The sequence below is a fragment of the Octopus bimaculoides genome, chromosome 10 (genome assembly GCF_046866305.1).
Source record: "Octopus bimaculoides isolate indiv1 chromosome 10, ASM4686630v1, whole genome shotgun sequence".
In the NCBI taxonomy this organism is placed as follows: domain Eukaryota; kingdom Metazoa; phylum Mollusca; class Cephalopoda; order Octopoda; family Octopodidae; genus Octopus; species Octopus bimaculoides.
The window spans coordinates 15138288-15158652 of NC_142937.1; the positions used below are offsets into that span (position 1 = coordinate 15138288).

General features: G+C 33.0%; 1 protein-coding gene across 1 annotated transcript in view; it reads left to right on the forward strand.

The window, feature by feature from the left end:
- LOC106875008 (uncharacterized) overlaps positions 1–20365 on the forward strand; it is a 153714-nt gene that overhangs the window by 80407 nt on the left and 52942 nt on the right. Inside the window, exons 101-122 of the mRNA XM_089358397.1 lie at positions 1045–1195; positions 1672–1704; positions 2200–2450; positions 3224–3374; positions 3823–3855; positions 4108–4358; positions 4873–5023; positions 5509–5541; positions 5770–6020; positions 6529–6679; positions 7177–7209; positions 7563–7813; positions 9120–9270; positions 10472–10504; positions 11943–12193; positions 13603–13753; positions 14052–14084; positions 15359–15609; positions 16339–16489; positions 16630–16662; positions 18616–18866; positions 19955–20105. Of these exons, the coding sequence (XP_089214523.1) occupies positions 1045–1195; positions 1672–1704; positions 2200–2450; positions 3224–3374; positions 3823–3855; positions 4108–4358; positions 4873–5023; positions 5509–5541; positions 5770–6020; positions 6529–6679; positions 7177–7209; positions 7563–7813; positions 9120–9270; positions 10472–10504; positions 11943–12193; positions 13603–13753; positions 14052–14084; positions 15359–15609; positions 16339–16489; positions 16630–16662; positions 18616–18866; positions 19955–20105 (3196 nt within the window). The remainder of the gene's footprint in view (positions 1–1044; positions 1196–1671; positions 1705–2199; positions 2451–3223; positions 3375–3822; positions 3856–4107; positions 4359–4872; positions 5024–5508; positions 5542–5769; positions 6021–6528; positions 6680–7176; positions 7210–7562; positions 7814–9119; positions 9271–10471; positions 10505–11942; positions 12194–13602; positions 13754–14051; positions 14085–15358; positions 15610–16338; positions 16490–16629; positions 16663–18615; positions 18867–19954; positions 20106–20365) is intronic.

A 20365-nucleotide genomic window follows, 5' to 3' on the forward strand; every position in this document is an offset into this window, starting at 1 on the left:
ACAGGATTTTGTGTGTGTGTGTATACAAATGCGTATATATAGTCAAATGCTATAATATATATTCTAATTGAGTTATTATATAGCTATGATTAGTTATTCACATTCAGTTTTCATTCCATTATACATTTCTAAGTAGTTAATACTTATTATTAATATTATTATTATTAGTATTATTATTATTATTATTATTATTATTATCATTATTATTATTATTATTATTATTATTATTATCATTATTATTATTATCATTATTATTATTATTATTATTATTATTATTATTATTATTATGGCTTGGCTGGGTTCCAACCTAGGCTGCAGCAACAAAGCCTGCCTGTCATACTTCTCAGTCCAATATTGCTGCCTCAAGGTCCTGGATACAGTTGTCACTGTGTGACGATGTTTTCCTCTTCTTACATCACCATGAATTGGGTTCCACAAGACCAATTTAGATGTTTCCAGTTCAGAGCAGTGCATGCAGTAACTAGATAGTCGCAGCTGTCTTTGCCTGATCTTCTCGCTAACTTTTGGCAGATCTCCATAAAGGTATTCATTTGTCATATGTTGCTAGGGCAATTGGTAACATTCTTGAGTAGCAGCCATCTAGCCCATTTGATAATTTGTTTGTCAGTGTCCATGTTTCACTACTGTGTATGAGCACTGATTCAACAGTTGCAATCAACAGCTTGATTTTAATTTGCCTGGGTAATTTGGAGTTGCAGACCTTACTTACTTAGTGACAGGCTGTCCATGCTTGTGCCATCCTGTGCTTCTGAACTGCTCACCCAATCACCTAAGTTAGTTTTCAACAACACTCAATTTTGAACTGCTCAAAGCAAACAGTTCACAAACACATAACTAATCATGATCAGTCGCTTGTTATATGCATAAATGATCTCTTGTGTAACAACTCCTTTACATCAGATTTATCTTTCTTTAGTATTCACAATAATTACATGTAAATGCTCACTTTATAGTTTTACACTATTATATTGGCATGTTTTATTATAAATATGTAATATTAACTAACCTATATGTCTTTTACAGAATTCCAAGCATATGCGAAACATTAAACCTGATGCTATTATCAAGATACCTTTCGGCACCACAGTCAACAGTGTAAAATTACGATTTCACTCTGTTAAACCAGATTGCCAAATAGCTGTAACAGTATCAATTCTTGGATGTTTTGAATCACGTGAGTATGATCGTAGTTATATAAAACCATATTTATTACAAATGATATTATATATCAAGTACTATTTAATTTTATCCATCAAAATATTCAAATTATAAGCATTAATGTGAATGGTAAAATTAAACTTACTTTGCAAAAGTAAAACAAATGATCCAATCAAAATAGAGCTTCTGTAAATAAAGGGTTTACTGGCATCAATCGTGGGTTGTAACTGTTAATTTATATTTCTTGGTGGACCTAGAAATAATAAAAACAAGAAAAACTTTGCCTTAATAACTATACAAACTATACTATAACTTTGATTTGGAACCATGAGAAAATGGTTTTAACAGAAAAATAGTTTTGATATATTTTTTAAATTATTAAATTTAAACATGCAACGGCACACTATATACAATTGTTTCTATGCTTTGAATATAAATTTTTAAAATTTGATTTAATTTTAATACAGTTGTTCTTTAATATCTTCCCCTCAGAATCTACAACTGAAGCAGCAACAACAGCTACAGGTATGTAGTTTAAAAAGTTCACATCTACAAAATAATATGTTTGTTTCTCATGCTGTGAGGGGACCAGCATGTCAAAGAATAGACCCAACATTTCCTCTGTGTGTCATAAAAAGTAACTAGAAGAGGTTGAGGTAGGATTTGTACTCTGACCTAATAAAACCTTCACCAGCAATGACTATCCAAACAAACCCAGGGTTTGTTGCCTGAGTGGTATGAAGGAGTCATCTGCCAGGAATAGGGAGTCACCAGCAAATGGTGGATACAACGATGTACTGTTACAGTGCATGGTCCCATAGCCCTAATACTACTCATGCAAAAGGTACACTTAGGTTATTTCTCCAAAAACTGTTATTTCAATATATCCATGTTTAAGTATATATGTGAATGTATATATGCGTGTGTACATGCAAGTGTAAAATGAAAGATAAAATAAACATTATCTTTGGCCTTAACTGATTGAACAAATAATGGTGTTTCTTTCATCTCTTAATACAGAATCCTGGTGTGTGATGAATGATGGTTTAGCTGATGCTTCATTGATAAGAAGTTGGGACATTAAGACTTCAAGCAATCAAGAACATGTAAATTCCATCAGACCAGGTGGAAAAGGCTGGAAACCTGATGTCAGTGACAAAAAACGTACTGTAACAATTTTTGTTGGAGATGCTTTAAGATATGGTGCAACAGTAAGATTACCTCGTGCCAAATATGTGGAGAAGTTTGATGTGATACTCTCTGATGGACAGGTAAATTGTAAACTAATTTATAGTAATGTTTATTATTCTAGATTAAGAAATCATTTGTAATTTCAATTTTGCTGCTTTTTGATGAAAACGTGTTATATATAAATAAATGTAATAACAGTTTGATTGCATTACCTTATTTTGCACATTGCCTTTTCATACAAGATATACATATACATGCATATATATATATGACATACGTACATACATACCTACATATATGCATACATACATCATCATCATCGCTATGCATGCCTGGAAGACAGACACTGAACAATGATGATAATGATGATAAAGTATGTATATATATATACATATATATATATATATATATATACATATATATATATATACATGCATACACACATATATATATAGACAAATGGTTGGCACCAGAATTTTAGTAATTACTTCTTTCATTAAAAATAACTAATCAGTAATTTCCCTCTAGCCTGTACTTATCAATTATTTCTTGTGTGTGTGTGTGTGTGTGTGTGTGTGTGTGTGTGTGTGTGTGTGTGTGTGTGTGTGTGTGTGTGTGTGTGTGTGTGTGTGTGTGTGTGTGTGTGTGTGTGTGTGTGTGTGTGTGTGTGTGTGTGTGTGTGTGTGTGTGTGTGTGTGTGTGTGTGTGTTCTTTTACATCAGTTTTGCATATTTGTAGTACCTTCCATCATTACCTGGAAATGTCTCATATCGTTTTATATTATATATTGCTATGTCTTAAAATGAATATTTCAAAACCTATAGTATTAACTAAGCAATTCTATTTCTAACAGAATACCAAGCATCTTGGAAATAACAAACCTGATGCTATTATCAAGATACCGTTTGGTACCACAGTAAACAGTGTAAAATTAAGATTTCACTCTGTTAAACCAGATTGCCAGATAGTTGTAACAGTATCAATTCTTGGATGTTTTGAATCACGTAAGTGTAATAGTTTTCAATACAATATTGTTATATAAAACGATATTTGTTATAGATGAGATTACATATCCTGTGCATTAAAATACTTAATGGTAAAATTAGATTTATTTCACAAAAGTAAGATGAATAAGCCAATAAAATCAATGCTTGCAGAAAGGAAGGATTCCTAGTTTGCTTAACCTCAATATCACTGATATCAATAATCAGTAATGTTAGTCATTTTATATTTCCTTGGAGATATAGAACCAATAAGAATACAATGATCCTAGAGTACATTACCCTTCCCTTAAGAACTTTACAAACTGTCCTGGAACCACAAGGAGATGGCTTAAAGAGAGAAAAGTGTTGGTATACTTTTTAAATTGTTAAATTTAAACATGTAACAACATACTATATGCAGTTGTATATAGGCACCAGATTAAATTGTTTTTCAATATCTTCTCTCCAGAATCTACAACTGAAGCAGCAACAACAGCTACAGGTATGTATTTGAAATTTTTCATTATTGCAAAATGATAAATATACTTTATTTTCATACAGAGGGCACAACTGGATTATTTCTCCAGCTTCTATTATTTAGATATATCTATTTTCATGTGTATATTTGTGAGATAGTGTATATGTCTGTGTGCACAGGTATGCATATGTAAAATGTAAAGTAAAAAAATTTGTCTTGTTTTCTGAGCTTAAATGATTGAATTAATAATGTTGTTTTCTTCATCTCTTAATACAGAATCCTGGTGTGTGATGAATGATGGTTTAGCTGATGCTTCATTAATAAGAAGTTGGGACATTAAGACTTCAAGCAATCAAGAACATGTAAATTCCATCAGACCTGGTGGAAAAAGCTGGAAACCTCATCTCAATGATACTAAACGTACTGTAACAATTTTTGTTGGAGATGCTTTAAGATATGGTGCAACAATAAGATTACCCCGTGCCAAATATGTGGAGAAGTTTGATGTGATACTCTCTGATGGACGGGTAAATTGTCTTCCAAATTATAATAATAGTTATTACTTTAAATTTGTTAAACATCTGTAATTTTTTTATTGCTTATATGATGAAAATATATTTAGCATAAATAAAAATAATCACAGTTAGATTGCCTTATTTTGCATTTGACCTCTTCACACAAGATATATATATATATCCACACAATGTGTATATAAATAATCAAATGCTATAATATATATTCTAAGCTAGTGATTACCTGGCTTGTTATTCATATTCAGTATTCATCCCTTTATTCATTTATCACCAACATTTTGATAAATAATTACCTTTTCATTACAGGTAATTAACCAGTGATTGATCTCTTGCTATGCACATTACTTGCATCTTTTGTGTGTCAAATCTTCTTATGTCAGTTTTATCTTTCTCTTGTACCTGCAATAGTTACCTGGAAATGTCAATATATAGCTGTACATTTGTATATTGGTATGTTTAATGTAGTTTTAAAACAGACAATATTAACTTTGTTATATCTTTTTTACAGAATTCCATGCATATACGAAACAATAAACCTGATGCTATTATCAAGATACCTTTTGGTACCACAGTAAACAGTGTCAAATTACGATTTCATTCTGTTAAACCAGAATGTCAGATAGCTGTGACAGTATCAATTCTTGGATGTTTTGAATCACGTAAGTGTTATTGTATTTTCAATAAAGTATTGCTATATAAAACCACAATTGTAATGGATGATATTAATTACACTTTGTACGATGTAAATAGTTAAATTATAAGCATAAATGTAATTTGTAAAATTAGATTTACTTCAGAGAAGTAAAAAGAATGAACCAATAAAATTGACACTTGTAGAAAGGAAAGGTTCCTTGTTTGTTTAAAATCAGTTTCACTGATATCACAAATGGCTAATGGTAGTAATTCTATATTTACTTGTGGCTATAGAAACCATATATGAATATGACAAACAGAATATGTTTCCCTTGCCTTAAAAGCTATTCAAATTATACTCTAACTGTGACTTGGAACCACAAGGAAACGACTTAAACAGGAAAGTTTTGGTATATATTTTAAATTGTTAAATTTAAACATGCAACAATACACTATATACAGTTGTTTCTATTTATTGAATTAAATTCTGTTTTTAACATCTTCACTTTAGAATCTACAACTAAAGCAGCAACAACAGCTACAGGTATGTATTTGATATTTTTCACCTTTGCAATGTAAATGCGGGAGGTATATCTGAGGTATTTCTCCGAGTTCTATTATTTAGATCACTCTATGTTTAAGTGCATATATGTGTGTGTGTAAGAGAGCATATGTCTGCATGCATGTGTAAAATGTGAGATGAAAAGTGTATCTTTTATAATCTGGGCTTGAATAAGTGAAGAAATAATGTTTTCTTCATTTCTCAAAACAGAATCCTGGTGTGTAATGAATGATGGTTTAGCTGATGCCTCATTGATAAGAAGTTGGAATATTAAGACTTCAAGCAATCAAGAACATGTGAATTCTATCAGACCTGGTGGAAAAGGCTGGAAACCTGATGTCAGTGACAAAAAACGTACTGTAACAATTTTTGTTGGAGATGCTTTAAGATATGGTGCAACAATAAGATTACCCCGTGCCAAATATGTGGAGAAATTTGATGTGATGCTCTCTGATGGAAAGGTAAATTGTACATTACATTATAACAATATTATTATTCAAAATCAGTTAACAATTTGTTATATATCTTCTATATATTGCTTATCTTAAGAAAATGTACTTAATATAAATTAATCTAATAAGAGTTTGATTGTATCCCCTTATTTTGCATATAACCTTTATATAACACTTATATATTTGCATAACTGAAGGCTACAATATACATTCTTATTGAGTGATAATACAGATGTAATTAGTTTTTAATATTCAATATTCATCTCTTCATACACTTCCAAATGGTTAACACCAAAAGAATGATAAATAATTACCTTTCTCATAAAAACTAGCTCATCAGTTATTCTCCTGTTGCTATACAGGTATCAACATTTCTTTCTATCAGTTTTATCTTTCTCTTGTACCTCCAGTGATTACCTAGTACTGTTTCTTATATAGTCTTACATTAGTACATTGGTATATTTTTATGTGAAGTTTTAAAACATGCAGTATTAATTTAGTCATATCTCTTTTGCAGAATACCAAGCATATACGAAATAACAAACCTGATACTATTATCAAGATACCTTTTGGCACCACAGTCAACAGCATAAAATTACGATTTTACTCTGTTAAACCAGATTGTCAGATTGTTGTAACAGTATCAATTCTTGGATGTTTTGAATTACGTAAGTTTGATAGTAGCTTTCAATGAAGTATCGCTATATAAAACCACATTTGTGATGCATAATGTCATATGTTTTGTAATATTTACTCTTAATTAAATCATAAGCGTTAATGTAATTGATAAAATTAGACTTACTTCACAAAAGTAAAACAAATAAGCCAATCAAACTGGAGCTTGTATAAAGGAGGGATTCCCACTTTGTTTAGCACCAGTGTCCCTGATATCAGTCATGGATAGTAATTGTCAATTTATATTTCTTTGAGGACCTGGAAGCCATGAAAATATAACAAAGTTTGCCTTAACTGCTATACAAGCTGTATTGTAATTATAAATTGGAAATATGATTAAATGGTGAAGAAAGTAAAACTCCCAGCATATTTTTTAAATTGTTAAATTTAAACATGCAACAACACATTATATATATAATTGCTTCTATGCATCACATTTGATATTTTAGATTTAATTGAATTAAATTTTTCTTTAATATCTTCCCTCTAGAATCTACAACTGAAGCAGCAACAACGGCTACAGGTATGTAGATTGAAATTTTCCCATCCACAATATAAAAATGCTTGTCTCTCATACAGAGGGCACACCTGGATTATTTCTCCAAATTCTATAAATTAGATATATCTATGTCTATGAGTATATATGTATGTGGAAGAGTGTATGCAACCATGCATGTATAAAATGTGAGATAAAAAAAATTCATCATGTATATTCTCTGCCTAAATCACTGAACAATTAGTGTTTTTTTCTTAATACAGAATCCTATAAGTTTCCATTTATGTATAGATTTGCACATTGTGAATTAAAAGAACTTATTGGCAATATTTGGCTTTAACCTGTTGAGAAAATAATGTTTCCTTCATCTCTTAATACAGAATCCTGGTGTGTAATGAATGATGGCTTAGCTGATGCTTCATTAATAAGAAGTTGGGACATTAAGACTTCAAGCAATCAAGAACATGTAAATTCCATCAGACCTGGCGGAAAAGGCTGGAAACCTGATGTCAGTGACAAAAAACGTACTGTAACAATTTTTGTTGGAGATGCTTTAAGATATGGTGCAACAATAAGATTACCCCGTGCCAAATATGTGGAGAAGTTTGATGTGATACTCTCTGATGGACAGGTAAATTGTATTTTGTTTTTAAATTTTTTTATCTTTTACTTGTTTCATCATTGGATTGCAGCTACGAGGTGGTAATCAAAAAGTTCTCAGAACAGTTCTGTAGCGCACCAACAAATGGCAGCACACAGTTGCATGTGCAGTGAGAGCTTGTATCTAGTAACCTTCATGAGGTAGTGTGCCAAGTGACATCACTGTGTTTACTCTGCAAGTTGTCAAATTTGTGTTTTTGTGATCGTGTGTACGCTGTCATCTGCGATTTTGTCAGGGACAGGAACAAAGAACCAACATAAAATTTTGGCTTAAACTTGGGAAGTCTGCTACTAAGACATTGATCATGTTTCAGCAAGCTTATGGTGATAAGGCAATGGGTCCGATGACATGGGTGCTTCAAAAGCACAAGAATGTCCTTGGATGATGATGAGCGATCCGGAAGACCTGCTGTAAGCATCAACCCATGAAATCTGATATTGTGCATCAAGAATTTGAGCCCCAGGACCAGGCTATCAATCGAGAGTTCTACGATGTTTTGTTTTGAAGCATTTGAGGGAAGAGATTTGGTGAAAGTGATCAGATCTGAGGAGCACAAAAAACTGGATTCTTTATGCCGACACCACACCCTGTCACCAAGCTCTCCTCACTCATGAGTTTCTCACCAAAAACAACATGGTATCACTTCCACACCCACCCTATCCACCAGAATTGGCATCTGCAGACTTCCATCTCTTCCCCAAGATGAAAATACAATTCAAAGGTCACCATTTTAACACTGTTGTTGAGATTCAGAGCAAATCACAGAAGGTTTTCGACTTGCTTATGGAAAACAATTTTCAGACCCAATTCCAAAAGTGGCAGGAACACTGGGACTAGTGTATTACTGTGTAATGTGACTATTTCGGAGGAGATTATGTTAAGACTTAGGTAAATAAGTTATTTTAGATTAAATATACCTAATCCTGGAACCTTTTTATATCCCCTCGTATGCTGGCCACTGCCTTGAAGGGTTTAATTGAACAAAACGATTCCAGTTCTTACTTTTTTTTAAAAGTCTGGCACCTCTATTGGCTTGTTTGCTGAACCACTAAGCTACAGGAACATACACAAACAAATGCCAGTTTGTGTATGCCAAGCAGTGTGTAGAATACAAACACAAACATACACACACACACACACACACACACACACACACACACACATCTACCATAATATCTGGAAAATATTTTTTTAAGTGGTTTATTGATGCATTTGTAGAGTCTAATGCAAATTCCTAAACTATATAATGATAACTATGCAATATCTATTTCTACAGAATTCCAAGCATATACGAAACAATAATCCTGATGCTATTATCAAGATAGCTTTTGGTACCACTGTCAACAGTGTAAAATTACAATTTCACTCTGTTAAACCAGATTGTCAGATAGTTGTAACAGTATCAATTCTTGGATGTTTTGAATCGCGTAAGTGAAGCTGTATTTTTTTAAACATACTTTTCAATGCAGTATTATTGAGTATAATGATATTTTATGATAAGTGACATTGTATACTACATTTTATTTAATCATTAGAGAATTGCCAATTTAGACTTGGTAGAAATTAACATGTAACAAAATACATGTTGACATGTGGCAATATACTATATATGATAAATGGTTTTTAATGGTGGAACTTGAAGTAAATAATGACATAAATAATGGCATGTAAATATTGGGTTAAAAATTCTGTTAAAAATGATATATTTCATATCTCTGAAAGCATGGATGTGTGGTTAGAAGTTTGCTTCCCAACGAAATGGTACTAGGTTCATTCCTACAGCATGTAACATTGGACAAGTGTCTTTTATTATAGCCTCAGGCTGACGAAAGCCTTGTGAGTAGATTTGGTAGATGAAAACTGAAAAATGCTTGTCATATATATATATATATATATATATATATATATATATATATATGTTTGTGTTTGTCTCCCACCACCACTTTACAACTGGTGTTGGGGTGTTTATGTTCCTGTAACTTAGCAGTTTGCCAGAAGAAATTGATAGAATACATACCAGATTTTAAAAAAAGCAAATAGTACAGTTGATTCAGTCAACTAAAATTTTCTCAAGGTGTTGCCCCAGCATGACCACAGTCTGATGACTGAAACAAGTAAAAGATAAAAAAAGATTCAGGCTGAGTGGTAAGTAGCCTGCTTACCAACCACATGGTTCCAGGTTCAGTCCCACTGTGTGGCACCTTGGGTGTCTTCTACTATAGCCTCGGGCCGACCAAAGCCTTGTGAGTGGATCTGGTAGATGGAAACTGAAAGAAGCCCGTCGTATATATGTACATATATATATATATATATATATATATATATGTATGCGTGTGTATATGTCTGTGTGTCTGTGTTTGCCACCACCCCCCTCCCAACATCGTTTGACAACCGATGCTGGTGTGTTTATGTCTCCGTAACTTAGCAGTTTGACAAAAGAGACCGATAGAATAAGTACTAGGCTTACAAAGAATAAGTCCTGGGGTCGATTTCTTCGACTAAAGGTGGTGCTCCAGCATGGCCACAGTCAAATGAATGAAACAAGTAAAAGAGTAAAAGAGTAATGTATACTTGTGTATATTTTTCCTATGCATGAGACCTAATCATATCTTCATGTTTTCTCTATAGAATCTACAACTGAAACCGCAACAACAGCAACAGGTATGTGTCTTTTGAAATTTCCATTCTTGTGATATAAACATTGGTCAATGTTATAAAATATAAAGAATTTTATGAGGATATAAACTGTAATTGTTTATTTTGTTTGCTAAAAGTAACTCATACCAATTTCTTTTTCTTGATTACAGAAGTATAGGTATTTTCTTTATACTTGCTAAATCTAGAAGAAGGGGCCATGCTCATGGTTTTTGTAGGCCCTCCTGGACCGATTGGATTGGATTGGTGATATTTATGCTTCCCTCAAACCTTTGTAAGTCAACATCTGTGAAAAACATATGAGCCATGGAGGTAATCCAGACAAATGGTATTATGGGTACAAAAAAAGATTGGGTACTGTGGTTAGGCCTGCAGGGAGGGGGTTGACAACAAAGGTGATAAGAGGAGGAAAGGTAAGTAAGGCAGTAATGCCCAACTGGAGGTGGCATCAGCTCAGCCAGCTCTGAGAAGTGGAGGCCTTTGTAATGCTGGGAGAACAGGCAGAGACGAAAGACTGTGTATGGAGAACAGACGGTAGAGCATGTCTATGAATGATTTTATGTCAATCAACTGAGTGGCCCTTTTTTGGATGTGATTTCGGATGTCTGTGTACATAGTAGCAACCTCATCCCAAATGTGAGAGCAATGCTGCATCGTGGGCCTCACTTGAGCTTTATTGTGTATTACTAACTATTGGGGGATGAAGTATCTTATGGTTTTAAAGAGAAAGGCAGGTTTTCGGGATACAATCCTAGCAGTGCCAAGGCTGACCTTTATCAGGAAGATTATTGGTGATAGATGAACTCAATAGTTAGAATGATTTGGGGGGGGGGGGCTTTAACTGAGTGCTTCTCAAGATTAAAGAGTTTTCTGATTTGAGTAGCATTTGTGTTTTATTACTGTTGAAAGAAAAGACAGGCAAATCTCAATTAGAGACTAATCAATATTGTCTAACTTTAAACTCTCATTTATGTGATTATAGGATGCTACAGACGATGATAATTTCATTACATAAGCATCATCATCATCATCATCATTATCATCATCATCATCATCATCATCATAGTCATCATCATCATCGTTTAATGTCTGCATTCCATGCTATCATAGGTTGGACAATTTGACTGAGGACTGGCGAACCAGATGGCTGCACCAGGCTCCAATCTGATTTGGCAGAGTTTCTACAGCCCTTCCTAACACCATTATATATTAAGCAAATTTATTTCACTATTGACATAAATAATGTGTTAGTTCAAATTTGCTTAGAATCTCGGTTTCTTTTATTCTTCAATTTTCTCTACCTCATACTCCTTTACACTCCAAATCTATTTAGTTATTATTTAGCTGTGTGTGTGTGTGTGTGTAATATAAAAAATGTTGCATTGTATATTTTGGCATTCACTGATTGAATAAATAATGTTGTTTTCTTCCTCTCTTCACACAGAGTCCTGGTGTGTGATGAATGATGGTTTAGCTGATGCTTCATTGATAAGAAGTTGGGACATTAAGACTTCAAGCAATCAAGAACATGTAAATTCCATCAGACCAGGTGGAAAAGGCTGGAAACCTGATGTCAGTGACAAAAAACGTACTGTAACAATTTTTGTTGGAGATGCTTTAAGATATGGTGCAACAATAAGATTACCTCGCGCCAAATATGTGGAGAAATTTGATGTGATACTCAGTGATGGAAAGGTAAATTAGATCCTGATTTCTAATAATTATGGTATTAAACATTTGTTTTTATGTATTATTTAATATATGTTATTGAATAAATATTGACACATTTGTTATTTATGTATCATTTAATATGTATTATTTAATAACTATTGATACAACTTTGGGGGAATGAGTAAATAAGCTACATCAACCCCAGTGCTCAGCTGGTGCTTATTTTATCGACCCCGAAAGGATGAAAGTTAAAGTTGACCTCAGTGGAATTTGAACTCAGAATGTAAGGACAGATGAAATGCCACTAAGCATTTTGCCTAATAGGCCAATGATTCTGCCAGATTTTCACCTTCTATATTACTTAATTAAATTTGTGTTACTAAGGTTTACCTGAAGGTACCAAGCTGGCAGAATTATTAGAATAACAGGCAAAAAATGCTTATCAATATTTCATGTCTTTATGTTCTAAGTTCAAATTCCATCGAGATCAACTTTGCCTTTTATCCTCCTTTTAGGGTTGGTAAAATAAGCATCGGTCAAGTACTGGGGTTGATGTAATCAACTAGCTCCCCACCCCACCCCTTCAAAATTTCAGGTCTCCTACCTATAGTAGAAAGGAATATTGTGGTTTATCTAATGAGGATTTCAAACCTGCTGAAGATTCAAAGTCTAGGAATATGTAACGTCACCACAGGGCCAGATAATCTTGTGGATTAGCTTTAGTTGTTCTGGGGAGATGAACTGTGGCAGTTGTTATTTGATGAAACCTGTAGTCATGCTACACATGTCAAATCAGTCAAGCATAAATACTATTAAATTATGGACTTTTATCCAAAAACTGTCTGTGATGGAGATTAGAGAATTTTCAGATAAATATAAAACCAAAGGAATGAGCAATATTGGCTATAGAAGAATAACCATCTTTCCATCCTCATCCTCCCCCTCGTCGTCGTCATCATTTAATGTCCATTTTCCATGCTGGTATGGGTTGGATGGTTTGATTGGAGCTGGCAAGTCAGAAGTCTGCACCAAGCTCTATTGCCTGCCTTGATATGGTTTCTTTGGCTGGATGCCCTTCCTAACACCAACCACTTTACAAAGTGTACTGGGTGCTTTTTATGTGGAACCAGCACCAGGGTATAATAAAATATTCGTTTGAGATTAAGAGAATGATTAAATAATTATCTCTTTCATTTTAAAGTCTTTCTCTTGTTTTCTCATCAGTTGTCTCTTATTTAAGAACTCTTGGATAACAAATTTTTATTGTTTATAAAACATATGATGATTCTATGGAAAAGTTCAATTAAAGTGATTCCTTGGTAGATTGATGTATTTTGTAATATAAATTTTATATAATTTTACTGACTTCATCATTATCATCATCTTTTAACATCCGTTGTCCACACTGGCATGACTTATATATCTTTCTACAGAATATCAAGCATATACGAAATAATGAGCCTGATGCTATTATCAAGATACCATTTGGTACCACAGTCAACAGTGTAAAATTACAATTTCATTCTGTTAAACCAGATTGTCAGATAGTTGTAACAGTATCAATTCTTGGATGTTTTGAATCACGTAAGTGTAGTTGTAAATTTCAAACATATTTTCCACACAGTTTTCTTATAAGCTATTCAAGATTATGTGATATCTTACCTTTTTTTTTTTTTTTAAATCATTAAATTATACATTGTAGAAAAATCATCTTGCAACAGCTTGTTTGCTCTTTACGTCTGTTTTTCCATGCTAGCATGAGTTAAATGAATATATGTTGAAGGTGTTGTTTACAGCTGGTTGCTAACCCTTAACAGTTACTATTCTATATAGTCCTTCCTATACATGGAATCTAATTGTTCCTTAATGTTTTTTTCTCTAGAATCTACAACTGAAGCAGCAACAACAGCTACAGGTATGTCATTTAGAATTCTCACAATTGCAATATAACCAGACATTCATGTTAACTGTTGATAAATAATAACTTAATATAGACACTATTTATGTCATACATTTATGTCATACATTTATGTCATACATTTTTATTTAATACATTCCAGTTGCCTATAATTGACTACAGAATTAAAATATGTTGCGAATATTCTGTAAGACTGGCATCTAGTTGGTGAGTCTGGGTCCCTTCCTCCTCCTCCTCCTCCTCATCATCATCATCATCCTCATCCTCCTCCTCCTCCTCCTCATCATCATCATCATCATCATCAGAGAACCTGGGAAACCAGTCCTATACTCCTTAGCGACTAATGTGGACTAACCAACTCATGTTGATGGCTTTCGACTTACAACCGGCTCATCGATACTTTGGCAGGTCTTAGTTTTAGGCCTGCAGAGTATCCACAACACCTTCCTCGCCTGACAAGCCAACCAACCAACCAACCAACCATGAAACCAGTAGCACAGGGTTACATGGTACCAGAAGCAGGATTTTCTTGACCTGACTTTTTAAAGTTAACAATAGCTGCAATATTAAAAACTTATATTAAGCAAATTCCATTCATAATGAATACACAGGACATCAATTGTAGCTTTCTTACATCCTTTCTTTCCTTTTATGTGTTTTGTTCTCTCTCCCTCTCAACTCTTTTTCACTCTGTCCTTCGGTTTTTTCATTAGTTTTATTGTTGTTGCTTATGTTGTGGCTATTTTGACCCAAATAAGTTCTGACCAGGCAAATATAATGATCAAAAGAGTTATGGTCATGATCATTCAAAATTATTTTGACCATTATACAATTCTTGCTTTAAAATGATAGAGTTTGATTTCAGAGAAATTTAATTTCTGTTTCTAACAGGCCAAGTGACAATAAAAAGTCTCTCTCTCTCTCTCTCTCTCTCTCTCTCATTGGCTTATATTATTCAGATACTTCTTTGCGTTTATGTAGAGGTGCTGTTGTGCATGTGTAAGTATTGACTAACATGTGTCTAAAAGGGTAGACAAAAGGAAAACATTTGCTGTCTGTATTTCAGACATAAAAGATTAAAAAAGCAAAGTTTGAGTGCGAGCATGTATGTATGTATGTGTACACACACACACACACACACACCACACACAAACACACACATATGTCTTCATATGTGTATGAATTTGCACAGTGCAAATTAAAAAGAATTTATTGGCAGTATTTGGCATCTGTTGAACAGATAATTTTGTTTTCTTCATCTCTTAATACAGAATCCTGGTGTGTGATGAATGATGGTTTAGCTGACGCTTCATTAATAAGAAGTTGGGACATTAAGACTTCAAGCAATCAAGAACATGTAAATTCCATCAGACCAGGTGGAAAAGGCTGGAAACCTGATGCCAGTGACACTAAACGTACTGTAACAATTTTTGTTGGAGATGCTTTAAGATATGGTGCAACAATAAGATTACCCCGTGCCAAATATGTGGAGAAGTTTGATGTGATACTCAGTGATGGAAAGGTAAATTATATCCAGATTTTAAGGATATTATTTTAAGCCAATCAAATATTAAATCTAATATAAGAAATAATCTTATGTTGTTGTTTGTATTTGCCCCATGTCAATACTGACCCAGCTATCTTATAATCAAAACTATTCAAGACATGAACAACCCACCTTCTGGGGAACATAGTGTAACTGGGACTACATAAATCAATGAATTCTTCTTTCTTTTAAGATGTTAGTGTGAAACTAGAGGGAGATTTGACTGCTATTTCTAGCAAGGCAAGCATGCACATTAACTTCTAAATGTAAAGATATTGAAAAATAATTACGTCTTCCTTTGGAAATAATTTTCATCCAGATCTTCTCTTGTTACTCTTGTAAGTTATCTTCATCGAACAGTAACCGTTTTATGCTATATCTTTCTGTAACACAAAATTATCTGAAATGTCTTATGAAATTCTTTTGATACCAACATGCATCAAACTGTCCTTTGTTCTATAATACAAGCATTTTGTTTTATAATGATCTAAATTAAAACCTACCAAAATTTCATGCTAATTTATGTTCCGGACATGAGCTGAATAAGGACAACGTTATCTTGTTAAAGTCTTCATTATTTTCAAAAGTAATTGAGACAAAGAAATATCATATCAAAATGGTTAAATATTTCATTAGTACATTGATGTGTTGTAAACTACCTTCTTAACATAAACAATGCCAACTATCTTATATCTCTTTCAACAGAATACCAAACACATTCGGAACAACAAACCTGATGCTATTATCAAAATACCTTTTGGCACCACAGTCAACAGTATAAAATTGAGATTTTATTCTGTTAAACCAGATTGCCAAATAGCTGTAACAGTATCAATTCTTGGATGCTTTGAATCACGTGAGTGTGATTCTATGATTCTATATCATACTTTTTTAAGCATGTTATTATGTGCAGTCAGTTATATATAAGTTCCTTTTATGTATTACATGTAATTCAACTCTCTTTAACAAAAATGTTTTCCAATGTCTTTTCTCTAGAATCTACAACTGAAGCAGCAACAACAGCCACAGGTATGTAGATAAGAATTTCTATAATTGCTCTATAATTAAAGACCCATGTTACATAAAGGCCAGCAGATTGCATTTGTACTATAGTGTGTGTGATATGTTATGAATAATACAAACCAAATGTCTATAATTGAATCCAGAATTAAAAAGTTGTTTGAAATATTCATTTGGATATAATAAAATCATGACTGTCTTACTTTTCATTCATGTAAAAATGTGAATTTACTGATAGTTTTAGTGTCTTAGAAAATTATAGATAAAAAAAATCATGTCAATGAAATAAATCAACTGCCTTCTTACTATAAGCATATTAGGATTTTCATGACAAATCAAAACAGAAATAAATTTGAAAATATAGAAGTGTGAAAACAACAGCATAGAGTATAAGTATAACAAAATGAATGCATACATGGGATGGCAATGTTACTGACCAATGAAAATACCTAAATAATTATCTGCTCATGACGCATGTTAAAGTAAATAGGAATTATAACAATTCATAGCAACATGTTTATATTCAAAAAGATCTGTCGGAATTCATATTCAAAAAAACCATAACAGTGTTCATATTCACAATATCTATGAGAAAATTAAAATGAAATAGATAATGTTATAAAATGATTTTTATCTTGTCATAATTTATGTGTATATGACAATGTGTGTGTGTGTGTGTGTGTGTGTGTGAGAGAGAGAGAGAGAGAGAGAGAGAGAGAGAGAGAGAGAGAGAGAGAGAGAGAGAGAGAAGTAGTTATAAGGATCTGAAAATCATGCTGTGCAAATTCATTCAACAAACTATTTAACTCTTGTAGTTCACAAAACCACATGGCACTTTATAGATAATTATAAACCTGATGTGTTTCAGGAAAAAAATGATTGCACCAAAAGGATATTATTTAATTGACAGAAAAAAAGCTCTGTGTAAATGAGATCCAATGCAGTTTGAATGCTCATCTTGAGCCATGAAATCAAAACATTTCTATGAAGATTTGTCCAAAATTTGTCATTAAACTACACACAGAAAGTGGCCATTATTGACTGGATCAAAAAGAAAACCAGATTCATATTACGAAATTGTGTTACTAATGTAAGACAATAGTGTTGCTTTTAGTTCAGAAATCTAACTTTAAGACAAATTCCTTTCCCTGTTTTACTCTAGATTTTCTTTTAATCCTGTTGCACTTTTTTACTTCATCTTTATATTTGGATTTAGGGGTTGTTTTTTTTTTGCTTTTATATTTTGTAATGTGATATTTCACATATAAGTGCTGAAATGTATGTGTACCTCTTTTTATTTTTTATCTTCTACTTATTTCAGTTATTAGGTTGTGGCCATGTGGGGGCAATGCCTTGAAGAATTTTTAGTTGAAGGAATCAACCCCAGTACTTCTTTTTATCCAAGTACTGCTACTTATTCTATCAGTCTCTTTTGCCGAAGTCACTAAGCTATGGGGGACATAAACACACCACCATCTGTTGTCAAGTGATGGTGACAGACAAATACAAAGGCACATGTTTGAGCACACACACACACACACACACACACGTACACACACACACACACACACACACACACACACACACACACACACACACACACACACACACCACGAGCTTCTTTCAGCTTCTGTCTGCCAAATCCACTTACAAGGCTTTGGTCAGCCTGAGGGTATAGCAGAAGACACTTTCCCAAAGTGTCATGCAATGGGACTGAACTTGAGACTGTGTGCCTCTGTTTCTTTTTCTAATTCAATATTTTTGTTTTGGTCTGTATGTAAGTGTGTGTGTGTGTGTGTGTGTGTGTGTGTGTGTGTGTGTGTGTGTGTGTGTGTGTGTGTGTGTGTGTGCTTAAACGTTGATGTGCATGTGTGAGTCCATCAGCAGTGGATAATTTTCTTTATTTATTTTGGCTTTAAATAATTGAATAAATGATATTGTTTTCTTCATCTCATAATGCAGAGTCCTGGTGTGTGATGAATGATGGTTTAGCTGATGCTTCATTGATAAGAAGTTGGGACATTAAGACTTCAAGCAATCAAGAACATGTAAATTCCATCAGACCAGGTGGAAAAGGCTGGAAACCTGATCTCAGTGACACTAAACGAATGGTAACAATTTTTGTTGGAGATGCTTTAAGATATGGTGCAACAATAAGATTACCTCGTGCCAAATATGTTGAGAAGTTTGATGTGATACTCTCTGATGGACAGGTAAATTGAATACTAATTTATAATAATATTTATTCTTTAAATTGCTTAACCATTTGCAATTTTAATTTTGTTCCTTTGTGAAGAAGAAAAGATGTGTGATATAAATAAATGTAACGACAGTTAGATTGCATTACCTTATTTTGCTCATTTCCTTTTCAAACAAGATATACATGCATACATACATATATATATATATATATATATATATATATATATATAGGAGATGATAGTAATATTGATCCTTAGAACAGTCTATCATGGGCCAATAACCAGATTACTACCTCCCACTTTGAAGGGTATGCATTTGCAATCCAGGAACAAGAAATATCAACCAAATACCTGATGTACAAAAGAGATAGAGATGCAGGAAAAGCAGTAAAATGTGACAACCAATGCAGACTTTGTGGAATTAACACTGAAGATATCATCCACATCATAAGCAGCTGTCCGAAAATGTCATCATGGTATTATCTACCGATGAGAAATGATGTTGTAGTTAGGACACTCTATAATGAAATCCATCGGAAGGATAACCTGGAGGACAATGAAATAAGAACCCAGTTTGGTAGAAGCCATAGCCACTCATAATAAAAAGGAATACTGGTGGAATGCCCCAGTGAAGACCTCAATAAAATGTAAGCACAACAGACCTGATATAATGATCTGGGATTGAGAAGAGAAATTGTGTACAGTTGTGGAAATTAGATGTCCAGCGGATGTTAACCTGAAGCTGAAGATCAGTGAGAAAGAGAACAGCTATGCTGAACTATACATATATATATATATATATATATATATATATATATATATATATATATACATATTGACAAATAGTTAACACCAGGATTTTAATAATTGTCTCTTACATTAAAAATAACTAATCAGTGATTCTCTTCGTGCTGTTCTTATCAATTATTTCTTGCATGTGTGTGAGTGTATCAGCTCTTTTACATCAGTTTTGCATATTTGTAGAACCTTCCATCATTACCTGGAAATGTCTTATATAGTTTTATATCAATATATTGCTATGTCTTAAAATGAATATTTTAAAACCTGTAGTATTAACAATTCAATTCCATTTCCTACAGAATACCAAGCATCTTGGAAATAACAAACCTGATGCTATTATCAAGATACCGTTTGGTACCACAGTCAACAGTATAAAATTAAGATTTCACTCTGTTAAACCAGATTGCCAGATAGTTGTAACAGTATCAATTCTTGGATGTTTTGAATCACGTAAGTGTAATAGTTTTCAATACAATATTGTTATATAAAACGATATTTGTTATAGATGAGATTACATATCATGTAATATATAATCCTGTGCATTAAAATACTTAATGGTAAAATTAGATTTATTTCACAAAAGTAAGATGAATAAGCCAATAAAATCAATGCTTGCAGAAAGGAAGGATTCCTAGTTTGCTTAACCTCAATATCACTGATATCAATAATCAGTAATGTTAGTCATTTTATATTTCCTTGGAGATATAGAA